Source organism: Canis lupus, chromosome 34 (genome assembly GCF_011100685.1).
Source record: "Canis lupus familiaris isolate Mischka breed German Shepherd chromosome 34, alternate assembly UU_Cfam_GSD_1.0, whole genome shotgun sequence".
NCBI lineage: Eukaryota > Metazoa > Chordata > Mammalia > Carnivora > Canidae > Canis > Canis lupus.
Window position 1 is genome coordinate 30,672,747 of NC_049255.1, and position 14,350 is coordinate 30,687,096.

The following is a 14,350-nucleotide window of genomic DNA, read 5'->3' on the forward strand; positions in this document are numbered from 1 at the left end:
CAGGGTGGTAAGAGAGTGCTGTACACTAGGGGTGAAGGGAAGATGAAGCTATGAAGAGTAGAGGGATGGATCAAACCCGAACTAATTAGATTGGGTTACAAGGGAATGGGGTGTGTATGTTTGTGTGTGCATGCACGCACAAGTGTGTACGTGTGTGTGTGTGTGTGTGTGTGTACGTGTACCTGCACCAGAAGGAAGAGGCTGCAGGTTTAGGGACCTAACTGTGTGCAGGGATTTGTGATTTGCGTGTGGGTGTGTGTGTGTGACAGAAAAAAGAGTGGGTGAGAACATTCGAGCAAGACCCGCCCCCTCCCTCCCCGTCTTGCAGTTTCCAGGCATGCAGCAAACTGCATTGTTAATACATGTACAGAATCTGTGCCATGATGGGAAGAGGAAAGAAAGCCACAAATGTCAATTTGTTTCCCTCCCGCCCCCCCTTCAAACAAAACTACAACTAAAAAAAATTACTGAAAATAAAGACACATCGAATTTTACTTAATTAGGATCAATACAACGATCCCCAATATACCTTATACATGGCACAGTCAAAGTCTCAAGTTTCAGTATAAAAAAATAATGATAACATTTGCTGGCAAAAGTCTGCGAAGGCACTTCATTGATTAATGATCTGAGTATGGCCCTTCCTCCAAATCACATCTGAGAGGGGAGAGCATACATCTGTATTTTCTAGTTATCATGCGGTTTCAGTTCTGTTCAGGGCAGGGAAGTTTGTGAGAATAGAGTTATTGGGACGAGTGTAAAGGGAGCAAGGGATATATTTCTTTTATTTTCCTTTCCTTTTGAAAAAAAAAAAAAAAAGCACTAATTTTTCTTTTTCTGTTAGAACCTATATGTCGTCTTCTCCAGGACTTCGAGGTAATCCGGCTTGGTTTGAAGTTTGGCCCTTAACTCGAGGTAATCACTTTTTTGGGTTTGGTGGTCTGTGAAGCCCTTTCCAGCCGAGAAGAGAAGGGTTTCTTTGAGCCTGGCGTCCTGCTGTAAGTCTGGGTATTGCATGCCAGGAGGGTGGACGTGCAGTTCCTTTAATTTGGGCACTGTGCCATAGAGACAATCCACGAATCCCACTGTGCAGGGGGCTGGCTGTGGCCTCTCTCGGTCTAGTAGCATACTGCCACCACCACAGCCTCCCCCAGGAGGAAACAGCACCACCCCACCATTCTTCTCATGGTGGCGGAACCCAGCCAAGTCTCCCCCAGGTCCCGCAACTACCCCAGAAACCCCACCAACTGCTGGGTGGTGAGGGTGAGGGTGGTGGTGATTCACTGTCACTATAGTGTTGAGCTGGGAGCTGGACACCGCCAGGGCCCACTCCTTCTCTTTCTCCAGCAAGGTCCGGTAGTTGCTGTGGTTCTCCTTGGGTGTCTCAGCAAACTGCTCACTTCCTAGGAGAACCTCACCTATTCCTGGTGGTTGTGTCCCAGGACCCCCTCGTTCTGTGCTCCCTGCCTCCTGGACTGAGGAAACAGCCACCTCTTCCTCCTCACGAGGCTTGTAGATGGGGTTGTTGCACATCTGGGTAACGGGGTGGGGGATGTACTCATATACGTGGCCCACCGGAGGAGCCTTCTCCGGGGAGGAAAGAGTTGGTCTGCCCCCACCTCCACTTCCACCTCCACCACCTCCACCATCCTCAAAAAGCCGGTGGCATTGCATCTGGATGCCAGTAAGGTCCACACCTTCTTGCCGCTTGCTTCTAAAGGGCAGCTTCTTCCGGCGCCGTCGGAGCACATAGGCAAAGAGGCCTGCAGCAACAAAGACAGCAGAAAAAAAAAGAACCAGTAGGCTGAGAATCAACACAGAAAGTGGCACGGGGCCCCCAGGGGGCGAGAACTCATAAGGTGATGCGCTCGTTGGCCCCCCCGCAAGATGAGAATCTCCAGGCTGGGCTGGGGATGCTCCAGCTGGCGGGACGTGCAGCATCTCTGGGCAGAGAACTTCCAGCTCAATGGTGCGCACATCTCGGTGGGTGAGGTTCTCAGGGCTCCGGCAAAGCACATCACCCACCACACTGACTGAGCTGATGGTTTCAATCCACTGTTTGAAGGGGACCAGGTCACAGGTACAGTCCCAGGGATTCTCGTTGAGGTCTATCTGGACAATGGCATTCAAGTGTTCTAGGACACCAGCCACAGGAAGGTAGAGGAAGTAGTTCTTTCTCAGGTTGAGCCGGGCCAGGGAAGTGCCTGCAAAGGCGTCTGTCGGCAGGGTCCTCAGCAAGTTATTGTTGAGGAATAGCAGCTTCAAGTTGGGCATGAGGCTGAAGGCTGCAGGCTGGATTTCTCGGATGACATTGAACTCAAAGTACAAGTAGTGCAAACTCTGTAGGCCTCGGAACATGCCTGGTGTCAGCTTCTCGATATCGTTGCCATTGAGAAAGAGGCTCTTTAGGTTGGGCAGGTTGATGAAGGCTCCATCCTGGACATAAGAAATACGATTGTTCCCCAGATGCAAGAGATCCAGGGAGGAGAAATTCCAAAAATCAGAACGGTATATTTTCTGAATCAGATTGCTACTCAGGTAAAGTTTCTTGGCATTCAGTGGCCTTGGAAGAAGTTCAGAAATGTTATTAAATCCTCGCTCTTTGCAGTTGACAGTCAAGCCAAGGTCGTTGATGTGCAAATTGCAGGTACACCCAGTAGGACATATAATGGGAATGGGTGGTCTGGTCTGGTAAGGAGCAATGGGAGGTTGGTTCGGACCAGGGTATAAAGCTTGGGATGTGGAAGGTGGCCTTGGTGTTCGGGGCTGTTTAGTGGGCTTGGGCTGTTTATTTGAGGACTTATATTCAACAGAAGAAGCGGTAAAATGGACAGAGGACAACATTGAGGAAGGCTTAGTTGGCCACGCATTCTCCTTGCTTGATGACAAGTGGGGAATCCCCAGACTAGCCTCCACCTCAGAGTCAGACAGCAGGGGACAGAGTTCTGTCTTCCTGATTTCTCGCAGGTCCTTTCCATGAAAATGGAAAGGGGTCTCACAGGTGATGTCTCCCACCAGGGCAGTGTAAGGAATGCGTTCCAGCCAACTCTTCAATTGCACGATCTCACATGTACAGTTCCAGGGATTTTCTTCCAGCTGGAGCTCCATCAGGCTTCTGCCAATGTGGTCTAGCATTCCTCGGTAAAAAAGAACCTTTAACCTGTTTCCACGTAGGTCCAAATGGGTTAAGGAGACAGCCTTAAATAAATTGGTTGGAAGCATGGGGATGAGATTATCATTTAAAATCAGAACCCTCAATTTACTGAGGTTCCGAAATGCCCCACTCTCAATACGTTTAATGACATTGTAATCTGCCTGCAGATATTCCAGACTTTCCAAGCCAAGGAAGGTGTCGTTTCTGAAGATGTCTAGTTTGTTCTCATGTAGATATAACCTCTTTAAAATCTTAAGACCATTGAAAGCTCCTGATTGAATGTCCTGCAATGCATTGTTCCCAAGGTTAATGGACACGGCGTTGTTCAAATGAAGAAAGCTGTTGGTGTACAATTTCCTCATTGAATTCCTTTGCAGATAGAGTTTAAAAGGTCTTGACCAGAACTCAGTAATCTGACTAATATTTGTAAATCCTTTACTGTCACAATGTATATGGAAGAGGCTTTCTTTAACTTCACAGTAGCATGGATCAAAACAGGGCTCATCTATTTCCTCTGAGTCCTCTATCAGGGGAATCGGGGTAGTCCATCCTAGAGCAATTGTGCTTAGAAGAATTATCCACAACATCCTCCCTCTGTGAAGCATCTCAGCTATGGAAGGTTTCATCGTTCGTAGTTGATTACAAAACTGCAACAGAAATAAAGATGCAGATTTTTAGCCTTTCCTCGTATGCACTATTCTAATTGACTCCTACATTTGAAGCTTCTTAAGAATGATACAAAACTTTAGCAGTTGCTGAACTGACAGTCCAAATGATCTATCAACATGCTTAATATGTTTTGTATTTAAACTTGGGTGACTCTGAAGTATTGTGCCATGCAATGACGTTTTCCTGAGCAAGACATACTTGGTAAAGGGCATATTATACTAACACAAGCAGCCTTCATTGCCTCTTACAGCAATCAAAGGACTGGTATACAGAGATGCCTTTTAGATATAGGCAGATTCAGTAATAATGGCAGGAATTGGGCCATTACATCTGTTTGCCTGCTAAAACTCACATTGATATCAGAGGTGCCCATTATAAATCTGATTGGAACTCTGATGGGGAATACATAAATATCCTTTAAACTATAGGTTTCCACTCATAAAAAGACACAGTACACCACAGAGTTATTACATTAGAATGTGATAAATTATGAGCCCATTACCCAACATCAGATGTTGAGATGTAGAAGATGCTTGGTTTCTCAGGAAAACTTAAGATTCTGCTTAAGAGATGATCATAGTGTACTTAATTATAGTGTATGCTCAGTATCACACTATACCCCCACCCTCTTTTGCCCAAGCACAGATTTTTAACATCTCCTTTAATTAAATAATTTCTACAGGGATGTATCATTTGGCCATTTAACCCCTTTAGGAGTAATTAGCCTTTCTAAAGAAGGAGCTCATGCAGTTGTCAGAATTAAAGATGATAGCTAAAGGATGCTGAGCCTGGGAGTGTCTGTATTATAACACTTGCAGAGCATAGTTTGGAACGTGTATCTGTGCCTTCGAGATCAGCTGAGGAACCCCGTAAAAAGCTGGAATGGCAGGTGGCTGGTTAGAAGACAGTTGGGTAGTTAAAGGCAAGAAAGGCTGGAAACCTTGATTCTTACCTGCTGGTAAATGATCTATCATATGAATTACATTTCAAAGAAAGACATCATTCTTTTCCAATCAGAAGAAACAAATACTGTGCACTATTCTAATAATACAGAGCCTTCCTCTATGGCTCTCTTTCTTTGCTTTATATCATCAGTATATGAAAATGCGTACATAAATAAATTATATTAATGCAGTTTTGTGAGATTGCCCTTTCTGAGTCACTGAAATATCAATCAAAATGAAATAATTATTTTTAATCAATGAAAATATACCGGAATTTTTAGCATATGTTTTCTCTCCACAAGTAAGATACATACATTAAGGAAATATTTTGCCAACCCTCTGAAAACACAATGGTATAATTTATAGGGAGAGTGAAAAGACTAAATCTTCATATTCAACTTGCATATAATGTACACAGCTGTAAGGAAAGGAAGACCCATGAGAAAGCAAAGAGAAATACGCCTCGGGCATGCAATGCTCAATTTTTAGAAACAAATGAAAAGAGAGAGAGAGAGACAGAAGGCAGATGAAGCTACATTGCAGTATCAGTTAGTCTTCCCTGTCTCTCTTATAAATATTAAAATCTACTTAAGTTCTCTCCTCACCATTTAAAAAAAAAAAATGTTTTTCTTGTTTCTGAGGTCCCTGAGACTTAGGTTAAGAAAGGCTCCAGATGTCTTTGACTTACCTATTTTTGCAGGAGATTTTTTTTTTAAGTATTGAACATTGGAAGGGGGGGGGAAGCTTGATTTTAAGGATTCTCTCTCCCTCTCCCTCCCTTCCTTTTGCTGAAGCTGAAGCAAAGGGGGATAGAGGGGGTGGGTGGGGGAGACGAAGAGAAAAAATAAAAGCAGCAAGCTTGAGACGTGCTGGGAATGCAATGGGCCTTTCAATGGGCTTCTTTAGGATGCAGAACTGCCGCTTGGCACACTCAATAGAGGAGGGAGGAGAAGGGGCTGCAGCAGGCTTCCAGCATCGCCGCCGCCGCCGCCGCCGCTCTCCCCGGGTACCGGCAGCACATCATTGGGCGCTGGGAGGAAGGGCGGGAGGGAGGCAGGCAGGGAGGCAGGCTCAATCCCAGTGCAGAACCCGGACTTCTCTTGTGCTGCTGGCCCTTTTTTTTTTTTTTTTTTTTTTTTTTTTTTTGTGCTGTAACCCTGGATCCGGCTTTCCACGTCACGAAAATGAGCTCCAAGAAGGGAACGCGCTTAGCTTGGGGTCGGGAACGAGCACTGGGAAGCCCTGACTATACAGTTCGTGTGTGTGCGTGTAAGGGACGAGAAAAAAAAAAAAAAAAAAAACCTGGAGGGGTCGAGATCACAAATTGTCAAAATAAGAAACAGGGAAGCAGAAGCCAGCCTAAGGGAAGCATTCCTTTGGTGGAGAAGGTGGGGGTGGGTGGGAGTGTAGGCATTCCCCTCCCTTCTTTTTATTACTATTATTTTTAACTCTCAAGGAAATCATCTCCTGACTGTTTTGCTCTTCTAGTTTCCAAAGCTCCTCTGTCTAGTGTAGACGGGTTATAAAGTAAGATCATCGTTCAGAATCATCCTTTTCATAGCACAGACACTCCCCTCCAAAGACAGGGATAAAAGGTCCCCCAAAGGAGAAGGGCTGGATCTAGCTGATTCTGCTTAGGTGTCCCGAACAAGAGCCCAGGCAGCCTGAGCGGCTTGGACCGGGTTTCTCCTGCATTTTGCTTCGATCTCTTTGCACCAGGAATCCTTTTGTTGTGCTGCAGCTCAAAGCCTTCGATTTCCCCTGGATTCAACGGCCATGTGTCTGCTTCCACCTTTTTAAAAACAGAGACAGGCCAGCGCAGACCACTTGGTAACAATGGCACATTTCACTTTCTCCTACCGGGAAAGACCTCGTGAGGATAGGGGGCAGCATTTCAGGGGTTAGATTTATTTATTTTTTTTTCCCTCGACCCTCTCCACCTCCCCCCCACTCCCCCCCCCATCTTTTTTTTGATCCAAATATTTTTTTCCGTGATATTTTGGGTAAGAGGAAAATAGGGAGACGTGAGGGTGGGGGTGATTGAGCAAAGACATTGCAGTGAAGAGAGGCCAGCAGATCACAGAAACCCTCGGAGACAGTTGAGCAGCCCCCTCCCTACTAGGAGGAAAGGCAGCTTAGCGGGGAAACTGGGGACAGGCAAGTGTGCAACAAACGCGTCCAGTTAGCGGGAACCGGAGGGCACCGATTGCCCTGCGCGCCCACCCCCCCACCCCCTCCACACCAATCCTGTAACCAGCTCCTGGGGAAGGGAGGGACTTTCTGATCGCCGATGAACTGGACTGAACCTCAAGTGCCCAAGGACTCAAAGTTAGCGGGTAGAGAAGAAGAGCTTTCCCTTAAAGCGCTTTTTTTTTTTTTAAACAAAATCAAATTTCAAAGAAAAAACAAACAGAAAAACAACTTATCGATTCTTTACCATTCTAAATATATGCAAATCACCTGATGCGACCTAAACGTTCCTTAAGAGTCAGCCGCAGACGATTTGCATGGTGTTTTGCATTTAAAATGACCACACAAGTGTCCGCCGCTCCCGAGTAGCTAAGATTAGAAACAGCGATTACAGACTCGGTAGGCAGGAAGGCAAGATTCCCTAACGCTCCCCACCCTGGGCGGTCCAGACCCGGCCCGTTTCTCGGGTCGCAGCCGAGCCGCGCGTCACCGACGACAGCCTGAGCCCAGAACCAGAGCAAAGCCCCATCCTCTTCCCCCGCCGCACCCGGCCTCGGGCGCCCGACGTGCGAAGGCGGGGACGGTCTCGCGGGTCGCCTCGGAGCCCGGGATGCGATGGCAGCGCTGGGGAGCCCGGCGGTTCCCGGAGCTGCCCGGCGACCGTCCATGGCCATCACCGCCATCGCCCTCTGTGCTCTCCTTAACTGCATCGCCTCAAGTTCTGGCTTTGGCCCACGTCCTAAAGGCTGCTGCCCCCCCCCCCCCCCTTCCTTCCTTTACCTCGGTGTGCGGTGTCTGAGTGGTAGGAAGGGCTCCAAAAGTTAGGGGACGCAGGGCCCTGGAGCCCCGGATCCCAGCTCCCTGCTGGGAGCGCCCGGCATCATCTGTCCACGGGGAGGACAAGAAGCCCTTTCTCCCCACAGAGCGCCCCCCCGACCTCCCCTCCCCTTTGCCCGATCCCCGAGCCCACTCGTCTCCCCATATCTAAGGTTCAATATTCCAATATGGAAGCGAGAAGACCACCCCTAGAACAAATAATTAAAATGCTGCATCATTCATTTTCCGAGGAGTCCCGAGCCTTCTACAGATGCTTTTGCTAATCGGCTGTCTCCAGGCGAAACGCACGAAATGGGTACGTTTAGCCCCGGGAAACGGCGAAAACCTCGAGCCGATTTTCCTTCTTTCACAAGCCGGGCGAGCGACCCACTGGGGGAGGGGCCCTTCGCTCCGACACTTGGCCTATTTGTTGGAGTTACTTACACCGTCCTCCCCCCGGGAAGGGGTCCGAGGGTATGTGAGCGTCCAGGACCATCCCTTCAACCGTTGTCCTGACAACCAAGGGATCCAGTTCCAAAATGCAACCACCCCCCCCCCCCCTCCAAGCACCTGTGAACGTACAGAAGACGCCGCTGTCAAAACTCTACATTCTCTACCAAGGCACATCCTACAAGCGAGCAATACTGGTTTCAATCAGGCAAAGTAGGGAAGGCTGCGCCGAGTACCTAGGGGTGCGGGGCGCTCGGGGTCTCCGGGATGTGCTGCGAGGGGCTGCCCGGCGGGAGGTGCGAACTCTCGGGGAGGCTCCGTTGTATCCATCGCGCCGTAGCCCCGGCGGCGTCCCTGCCTCCCGGCCGCCAACTTTCAGCGAGGCCGCCACATCACGCTTGTAATCCTTTGGAGTGTCTCCACCTTTGAGGCTCGGAGGGAAATGGTCGCTGCATACCAATGGGCGAGCGGGGCGCTCACCTAGCCTGACGTCGCCGGTGGCGGGGAGCTCACGACCACAGTCCCCGCGGCCCCGCGCGGCCAGGCGGGCACAGCGGGCGTCCTGGGGCGCAGCTCCCGTGCACTGTCGAGCTCCGCGGTCCGCGACAGTCCCGGCTGGGTCTCCGGGATGGGGTTGGGTGTTTTTTTTTTTTTTTTTTCTTTTCCCCCTCCTTCCTTCTCTTCCTCGCTTCCTGAAAGGTTGTCACCCAGTGCAATCCCTGCCCGAGGCCTCCTCCTCCGATCTGAAGAGATGGGACTAGCCCTAACCTCCTCCCGGCGGCGTCTTTGCTCTTGACCCTTTGGGTAGGTGGGAGCGGGGGTGGGTGGTGCGGAGAGGAGAGAAGGGGGTGGGGAGGGGCGGGCAGGAGGCGGGAGGGGGCGACTGGATCCCAGACCCCAGCATTGGCCAGACGGCGAAGGGAGGGGTGGGGGGTGGGGGGCGGGGGCGCTGGGGGGCGGGGTGGGGAGAAGAGGAGAGCTACAGATACCACAGCATGGCCGTGCACACCAAATCGGACTCGGTGTCGGGGGCGCTCAGGCGGAGCCCGAAGGTGAAGCGGTCCTGCGGGCACAGGCTGCGCCCCCGACCGCCCAGCACCCAAGCACCCTCACTTCCCGAGCGCGAGCGGCGGCGGCGGCGGCGGCGGCGGCGGCGGCGGCGGGAGCCCGAGCGGGCGGGGGGCGGGGCAGGGGGCCGCGCCGAACCTTTCAGGCCAAGGAGACGCTCGCGGCGGCGGCATCTTCCAGGACTGACCTGCTTTAAAAGTGCCACTTGAATGGCCTCGGCGGTTAACTGGCAGCGGACCCCACGTTACTTACCGACGTCTGCACCCGAACCGGGAGCTCCAGGTCGGGCTCGGGGAGGCGGCACACGAGACGCCGGGCCGGACCCCGAACGCAAATCCATCAGCTGCTGCCCCCAAATCGCGCACGCGGGGAGCGGCGCTCGGGAGCCCCCAGATCAGCCCATCGCCGGAGCCGCCGCCAGCCGGGGCCCCCTCCCCCCGCCCGCACCCCCGGCCCCTCCTCCGCGCCAACTGTGTGGAGCAGCCGCCGCAGTCCCCTCGCCGCGCATCGCAGGCAGATCCCTGCTTAGGGAGCAGGAAGCGAGTGATCGCTCTCCTCCCTCTCTCCCTCTCCCTCTCTCTCCCTCTCTCTCTCTCTCTCCTCTCATTCTCTCTCTCTCTCACCCCCCCCCCCCACCTTATCGGTCACAATCTGGCAGCCCTACAAAGAGAAGCCCTGTAAAATTGAGTGGCAGGAAGTCAGCATTCTGTTATCTTGTGGCTCGATGTTTAACTTTTATTTGCAAAGGAGAGCTCGCTGTTTGGAAAATTACAGGCCAGGCCCAAGGGGTTTCGGGCGGGGTCATCGAATTCGGAGCCTCCGAGCTCTCGAGCTCTCGAGCTGGGCGGTATCGCTAAACGCCTCCGAAGAAGCTGTTTGCAAGCGATTTGCAGCCCCCTCCCCCTCCCCCTCCCCCGCTCCCCCCCCCCCACGCACACCCCAATTCATGATACATAGGTGACATTTGGGAAGTACACGGATTTCCTGATGTGTTTACACTCGCTAAGACGGAGGGAAATAAAACTAAGAGCGAGGGGAGGTGTGAGGGGCATTAGCTGGGGAGATGCCGGATAGCAGTTCGTGACGAATTCAATGAGGACGTTTGAGCAATTATTGCACGTATGTGAAAGTATTATTACAACATTCTATACTCACTGGAGGCGACCATTACCCCCACTGCAGTCATACTAATGCAGTCGTTTAATGCTCCAATCTGCAGTGTAAACCAACGCAGTTCTTTTTAATAGATCCCTTTCATCAGTGACTGTGTTGGAGAGAGGGCAATCTTGCACTAACTTCCAAACTGAATACGAAGTAGTCCCAGGAATCATCTTTGTATCTCTTGCCATTTCTAAACGAAGTGAATGGAATAAATTGTCCGAGACAAGCAAAGTTGTGTAACTGGTATAACGGAGACATAAACTGACCTCAACCCTATTTGCAAAAGCTGTCAAAAGAGCTAACTCAAACCTTGCAAAGAACACTCTTTCATATATATATATAGTCTTTGAGAAACAGGCCTGGAGGTATGATTTTAGCCTTTATTTAATGCATTTTCTTTATGTCACATCATCGTTACTGTGTGTTACGTACATACTATACAAGTCTAGTGTCTGTATTACCTTCATTAAAAGAGAGAAGATGGAACTGGTCATAGTGAAAACCAAGGGCCTGTGGAATTGCTTTGGATTCTGTACATATATTAGCCAAATTCAGGATGGCAACTGTGTTGGTTGTGCATAAATGAATTTAGATTGCTTTTTAAACATAACGCTTCCATTTGCTCTTCACAATAATGTGAAGATTATTTAGATTAATAGGGCATCTCCAGGGACCTAGAAAGTGGTGAAAGCAACATGATAAAACATATGCTTTTATTTATTTTTCTTTTTCAGAGATTTTATTTATTTTTAGAGAGAGAGGGAGTGCAAGGGGCAGATGGGAGCAGAGGGAGAGAGAGAATCTCAAGTAGAGTTTGTGCAATCGGAAGCCAGGCTTGATCTCACAACCCTGAGACCATGACCCGAGCTGAAATCAAAAGTCAGTTGCTTAACTGACTGAGCCACCCAGGTGCCCCCCCCACCCCAAACTTTTAAATGTAGTTCTTCAAATCTACTGACACAAAGTTTAAATGCTCCTCAGTATTTTCTTGGCTAATAAATGCTTCAATGTGAATTTTATATATGTGAAGACATGGATAAGAGAAGAATATCTGTCTTGGATTTTTTACTTACAAGGTCTCCAAATTGAGTTTTAAAAAGATATATCTAGGGGATCCCTGGGTGGCTCCGTGGTTTAGTGCCTGCCTTTGGCCTGGCGCACGATCCTGGAGCCCCGGGATCAAGTCCCACATCAGGCTCCTGGCATGGAGCCTGCTTCTCTCTCTGCCTCTCTCTCTCTCTCTCTATCATGAATAAATAAATAAAATCTTTAAAAAAATAAAAATAAAAGGATATATCTAGGAAAGGTTGTGAAAAAGGTCCATCCCTATAACAAATCAGTCTGATTTAGGAGAACTACATCAGTAGGCTGATGAGTCATAGAGTTGTTTCTGGCCTTTTCAGGTGGTTGCTCAATTCGAGGAGAATCACTCCTGAGTACACCATATTCTACGTGGGCAAGTGTGAAATCACACACATGCCCCTGAGCCTCAAGGCTGGAGGATATTAGAGTAACCCTAAAAGAAATCAGCCAACATCATTCCTAAAATAGCTGAATCTCTTTAACTTTTTTTTTTCATTTTACTTGATTTTCAAGGTTATTTGTTGATAAGAGAACTCTGTGTTAAGATATTTACTCTGAGCAGATAGATGTTGATATGGTCTGATGGTACTGGGGAGCTACAGAAGATTAGATAGTTAGATGGATTGTTAGTGTTAAAAGTAAATACTTCCAACATAATAAATATTTCAGGTCAGATAAAAATGTTGTAGGGTAAGTGATTGTGATGGGCCTTTGAGCAATTATTTGTTGTAACTTTTTAGAGCATTCTGCAAAGTTATGCCCATAGTTTTATTTTAATCAAGCAATTTATATTGCAAAAAGGAAGAACTATCTTGATAAAACTCTTCTTTATTCGTGATGCATAATGAATAAAAGGAAAACAAGATAACATATAGAAGGTAATTAAATATATTGCTGGTTGACATATATATATATATATATATATATATATATATATATATATATATAAGTTCCAAGGACAGCAGTATTTTTCAGTTTCCTTTTAACTATTTTATCATTTTCCAGAGAGACACTGGTATAAAAAGAATAAAGTAGACATATTTTTCTTATCTAGCATGTATTTTACTCACTGTGATTTAAATAAAATAAATACACTTTTGAAAGATGTAATACTATCTAAGGTAGTATCTAAGGAGAGTTTCTTTTACAATGGAGCATTCACCCTAGAAAGCTCTAAACTCTGCAGTAATTTATGATTACATATAGTATACCTAAGTCATCTATATATTGTATTCATCTGTTTTTACAGAGGCAGTCATGAAAAACCTCTCTCTCTCTCTCTCTCTCTCTGTCTCTCAGGTCCATTCCAAATAATTTTCAGGCTGACAAACGACATGCTTGATAATTATATCTTCATTTGAGCAACTTTGGATACCACCTTTGAAACAATTGAACATATAGTTACACAATACAGCTTTGCAAATAAAAATTTAGTCTGCAAAAAATTAAGCAAATAAAAACATAAAACAGAAATTAGCTGTTAGTATTTGTGAAAAGAATTCAAAGGATTGAACAATTCAGATGGAAGGTTACATACTTCCATGTTTATTTGTGTATATCTTTCTAGAACTCCTTAGAAGAAACATGTCTGAAAGGTTTTATATTTTGTAGAAGTTCCAAACCCATTGGTAACTTTGTTTTTTTGAAAGCATCTTGTAAAATTTAGTGAATCAACATGTTGTGAGTAATACCAGCATTGTCATTACAACTAACAGGCTATACATATAAAGAAGAAGTTACAAGATACTCAGACATTAATCTTTTCTATTTTGTTTTCTATTTTGTTTAAACTTAAACATTTAGAAGCACTTTGTACGCTTCCACCTAATGAAACCTTAGGGTATCTTTGAAGTAAACATGTGTTTTAATCTCAAAGATTAAATGAACTTTTTTAGAACTCCCAGAGTTTATCTAACATGAACAAAGCTTGCAAGTTTTTATTTGTAGTCTGGATTAAGCCTAGAAAGTTATTGTTTCCTTTATAAGAGATTTTCTAAAATTATTTGGAATTAATAGATTGTAGATATTAAGATTAAAACTACTGACAAAAAATTTTTCAAAGATCAAGATAAGGGGAAATTAATCAAATATATTTGTTGAAATGAATTAAACTGTTGAATAATACATCAGGAAATAATGAATAGGTATTGTATGTACTGGAAAGAGGTAAATCACGAAAGTTTTAGCAGTGAAGGAAGTTTTTCTTTTTTAATATATGATGAGAAAATAAAATGAGAATAGTTTTACAACATCATGGACTCACAGAATTAAGAGGGACTTGAAAGATTATCAAGTCTGACCAATTATGTGATATGCACATCCCTATTTTACTATCTTTTGCCAAATTGTTATCTAGAGTATTACTTAATATTGCCTGTGATGTGGACGTTGGTATATTACAGGACAGCTGTTTTTGTTTTGGGACAAATCTAATTGGTAGAATCAATTTTAAGCAAACTTAATGTTTTCTTTTATTTCCCATTGAATAGACTTAGTTACCCCCTTGAGAATATGTATAAAATTCTAAGGTAATGAACTTCCTACTTATTTGAGTTCGGTTTTTATGTATGAAGAGAAACTCACCTGGCAGGTAGAAACGTAGAACTAATCTTCAAGAGATGAGTGAAGGCTGGAGAAGGCATCATTTAAATTGAGAAGATAGTTGAAACTATAGAATAGAATTTATGGGGATCCCTGGGTGGCGCAGCGGTTTGGCGCCTGCCTTTGGCCCGGGGCGCGATCCTGGAGATCCGGGATCGAGTCCCACATCGGGCTCCCGGTGCATGGAGCCTGCTTCTCCCTCTGCCTGTCTCTG

At 46.7% G+C, this 14,350-nt stretch overlaps 1 protein-coding gene across 3 annotated transcripts; it reads right to left on the reverse strand.

The window, feature by feature from the left end:
• Positions 1 to 468: 468 nt before the first annotated feature.
• Positions 469 to 9,727, reverse strand: SLITRK3 (SLIT and NTRK like family member 3). 3 transcript variants are annotated; one of them, XM_038583795.1, is made up of 2 exons: positions 9,544 to 9,727; positions 469 to 3,801 (listed from the first exon to the last, which is right to left on the reverse strand). In XM_038583795.1, exon 2 carries the CDS (start codon positions 3,778 to 3,780, stop codon positions 841 to 843), a length of 2,940 nt encoding a protein of 979 aa, XP_038439723.1. In that variant the 5' UTR covers positions 3,781 to 3,801; positions 9,544 to 9,727; the 3' UTR covers positions 469 to 840. The 3 variants fall into 3 exon arrangements, with proteins under 3 accessions (XP_038439723.1, XP_038439724.1, XP_038439722.1); XM_038583796.1 differs by lacking the exon at positions 9,544 to 9,727 and adding an exon at positions 8,460 to 9,017; XM_038583794.1 differs by lacking the exon at positions 9,544 to 9,727 and adding an exon at positions 8,218 to 8,295.
• Positions 9,728 to 14,350: the final 4,623 nt, after the last annotated feature.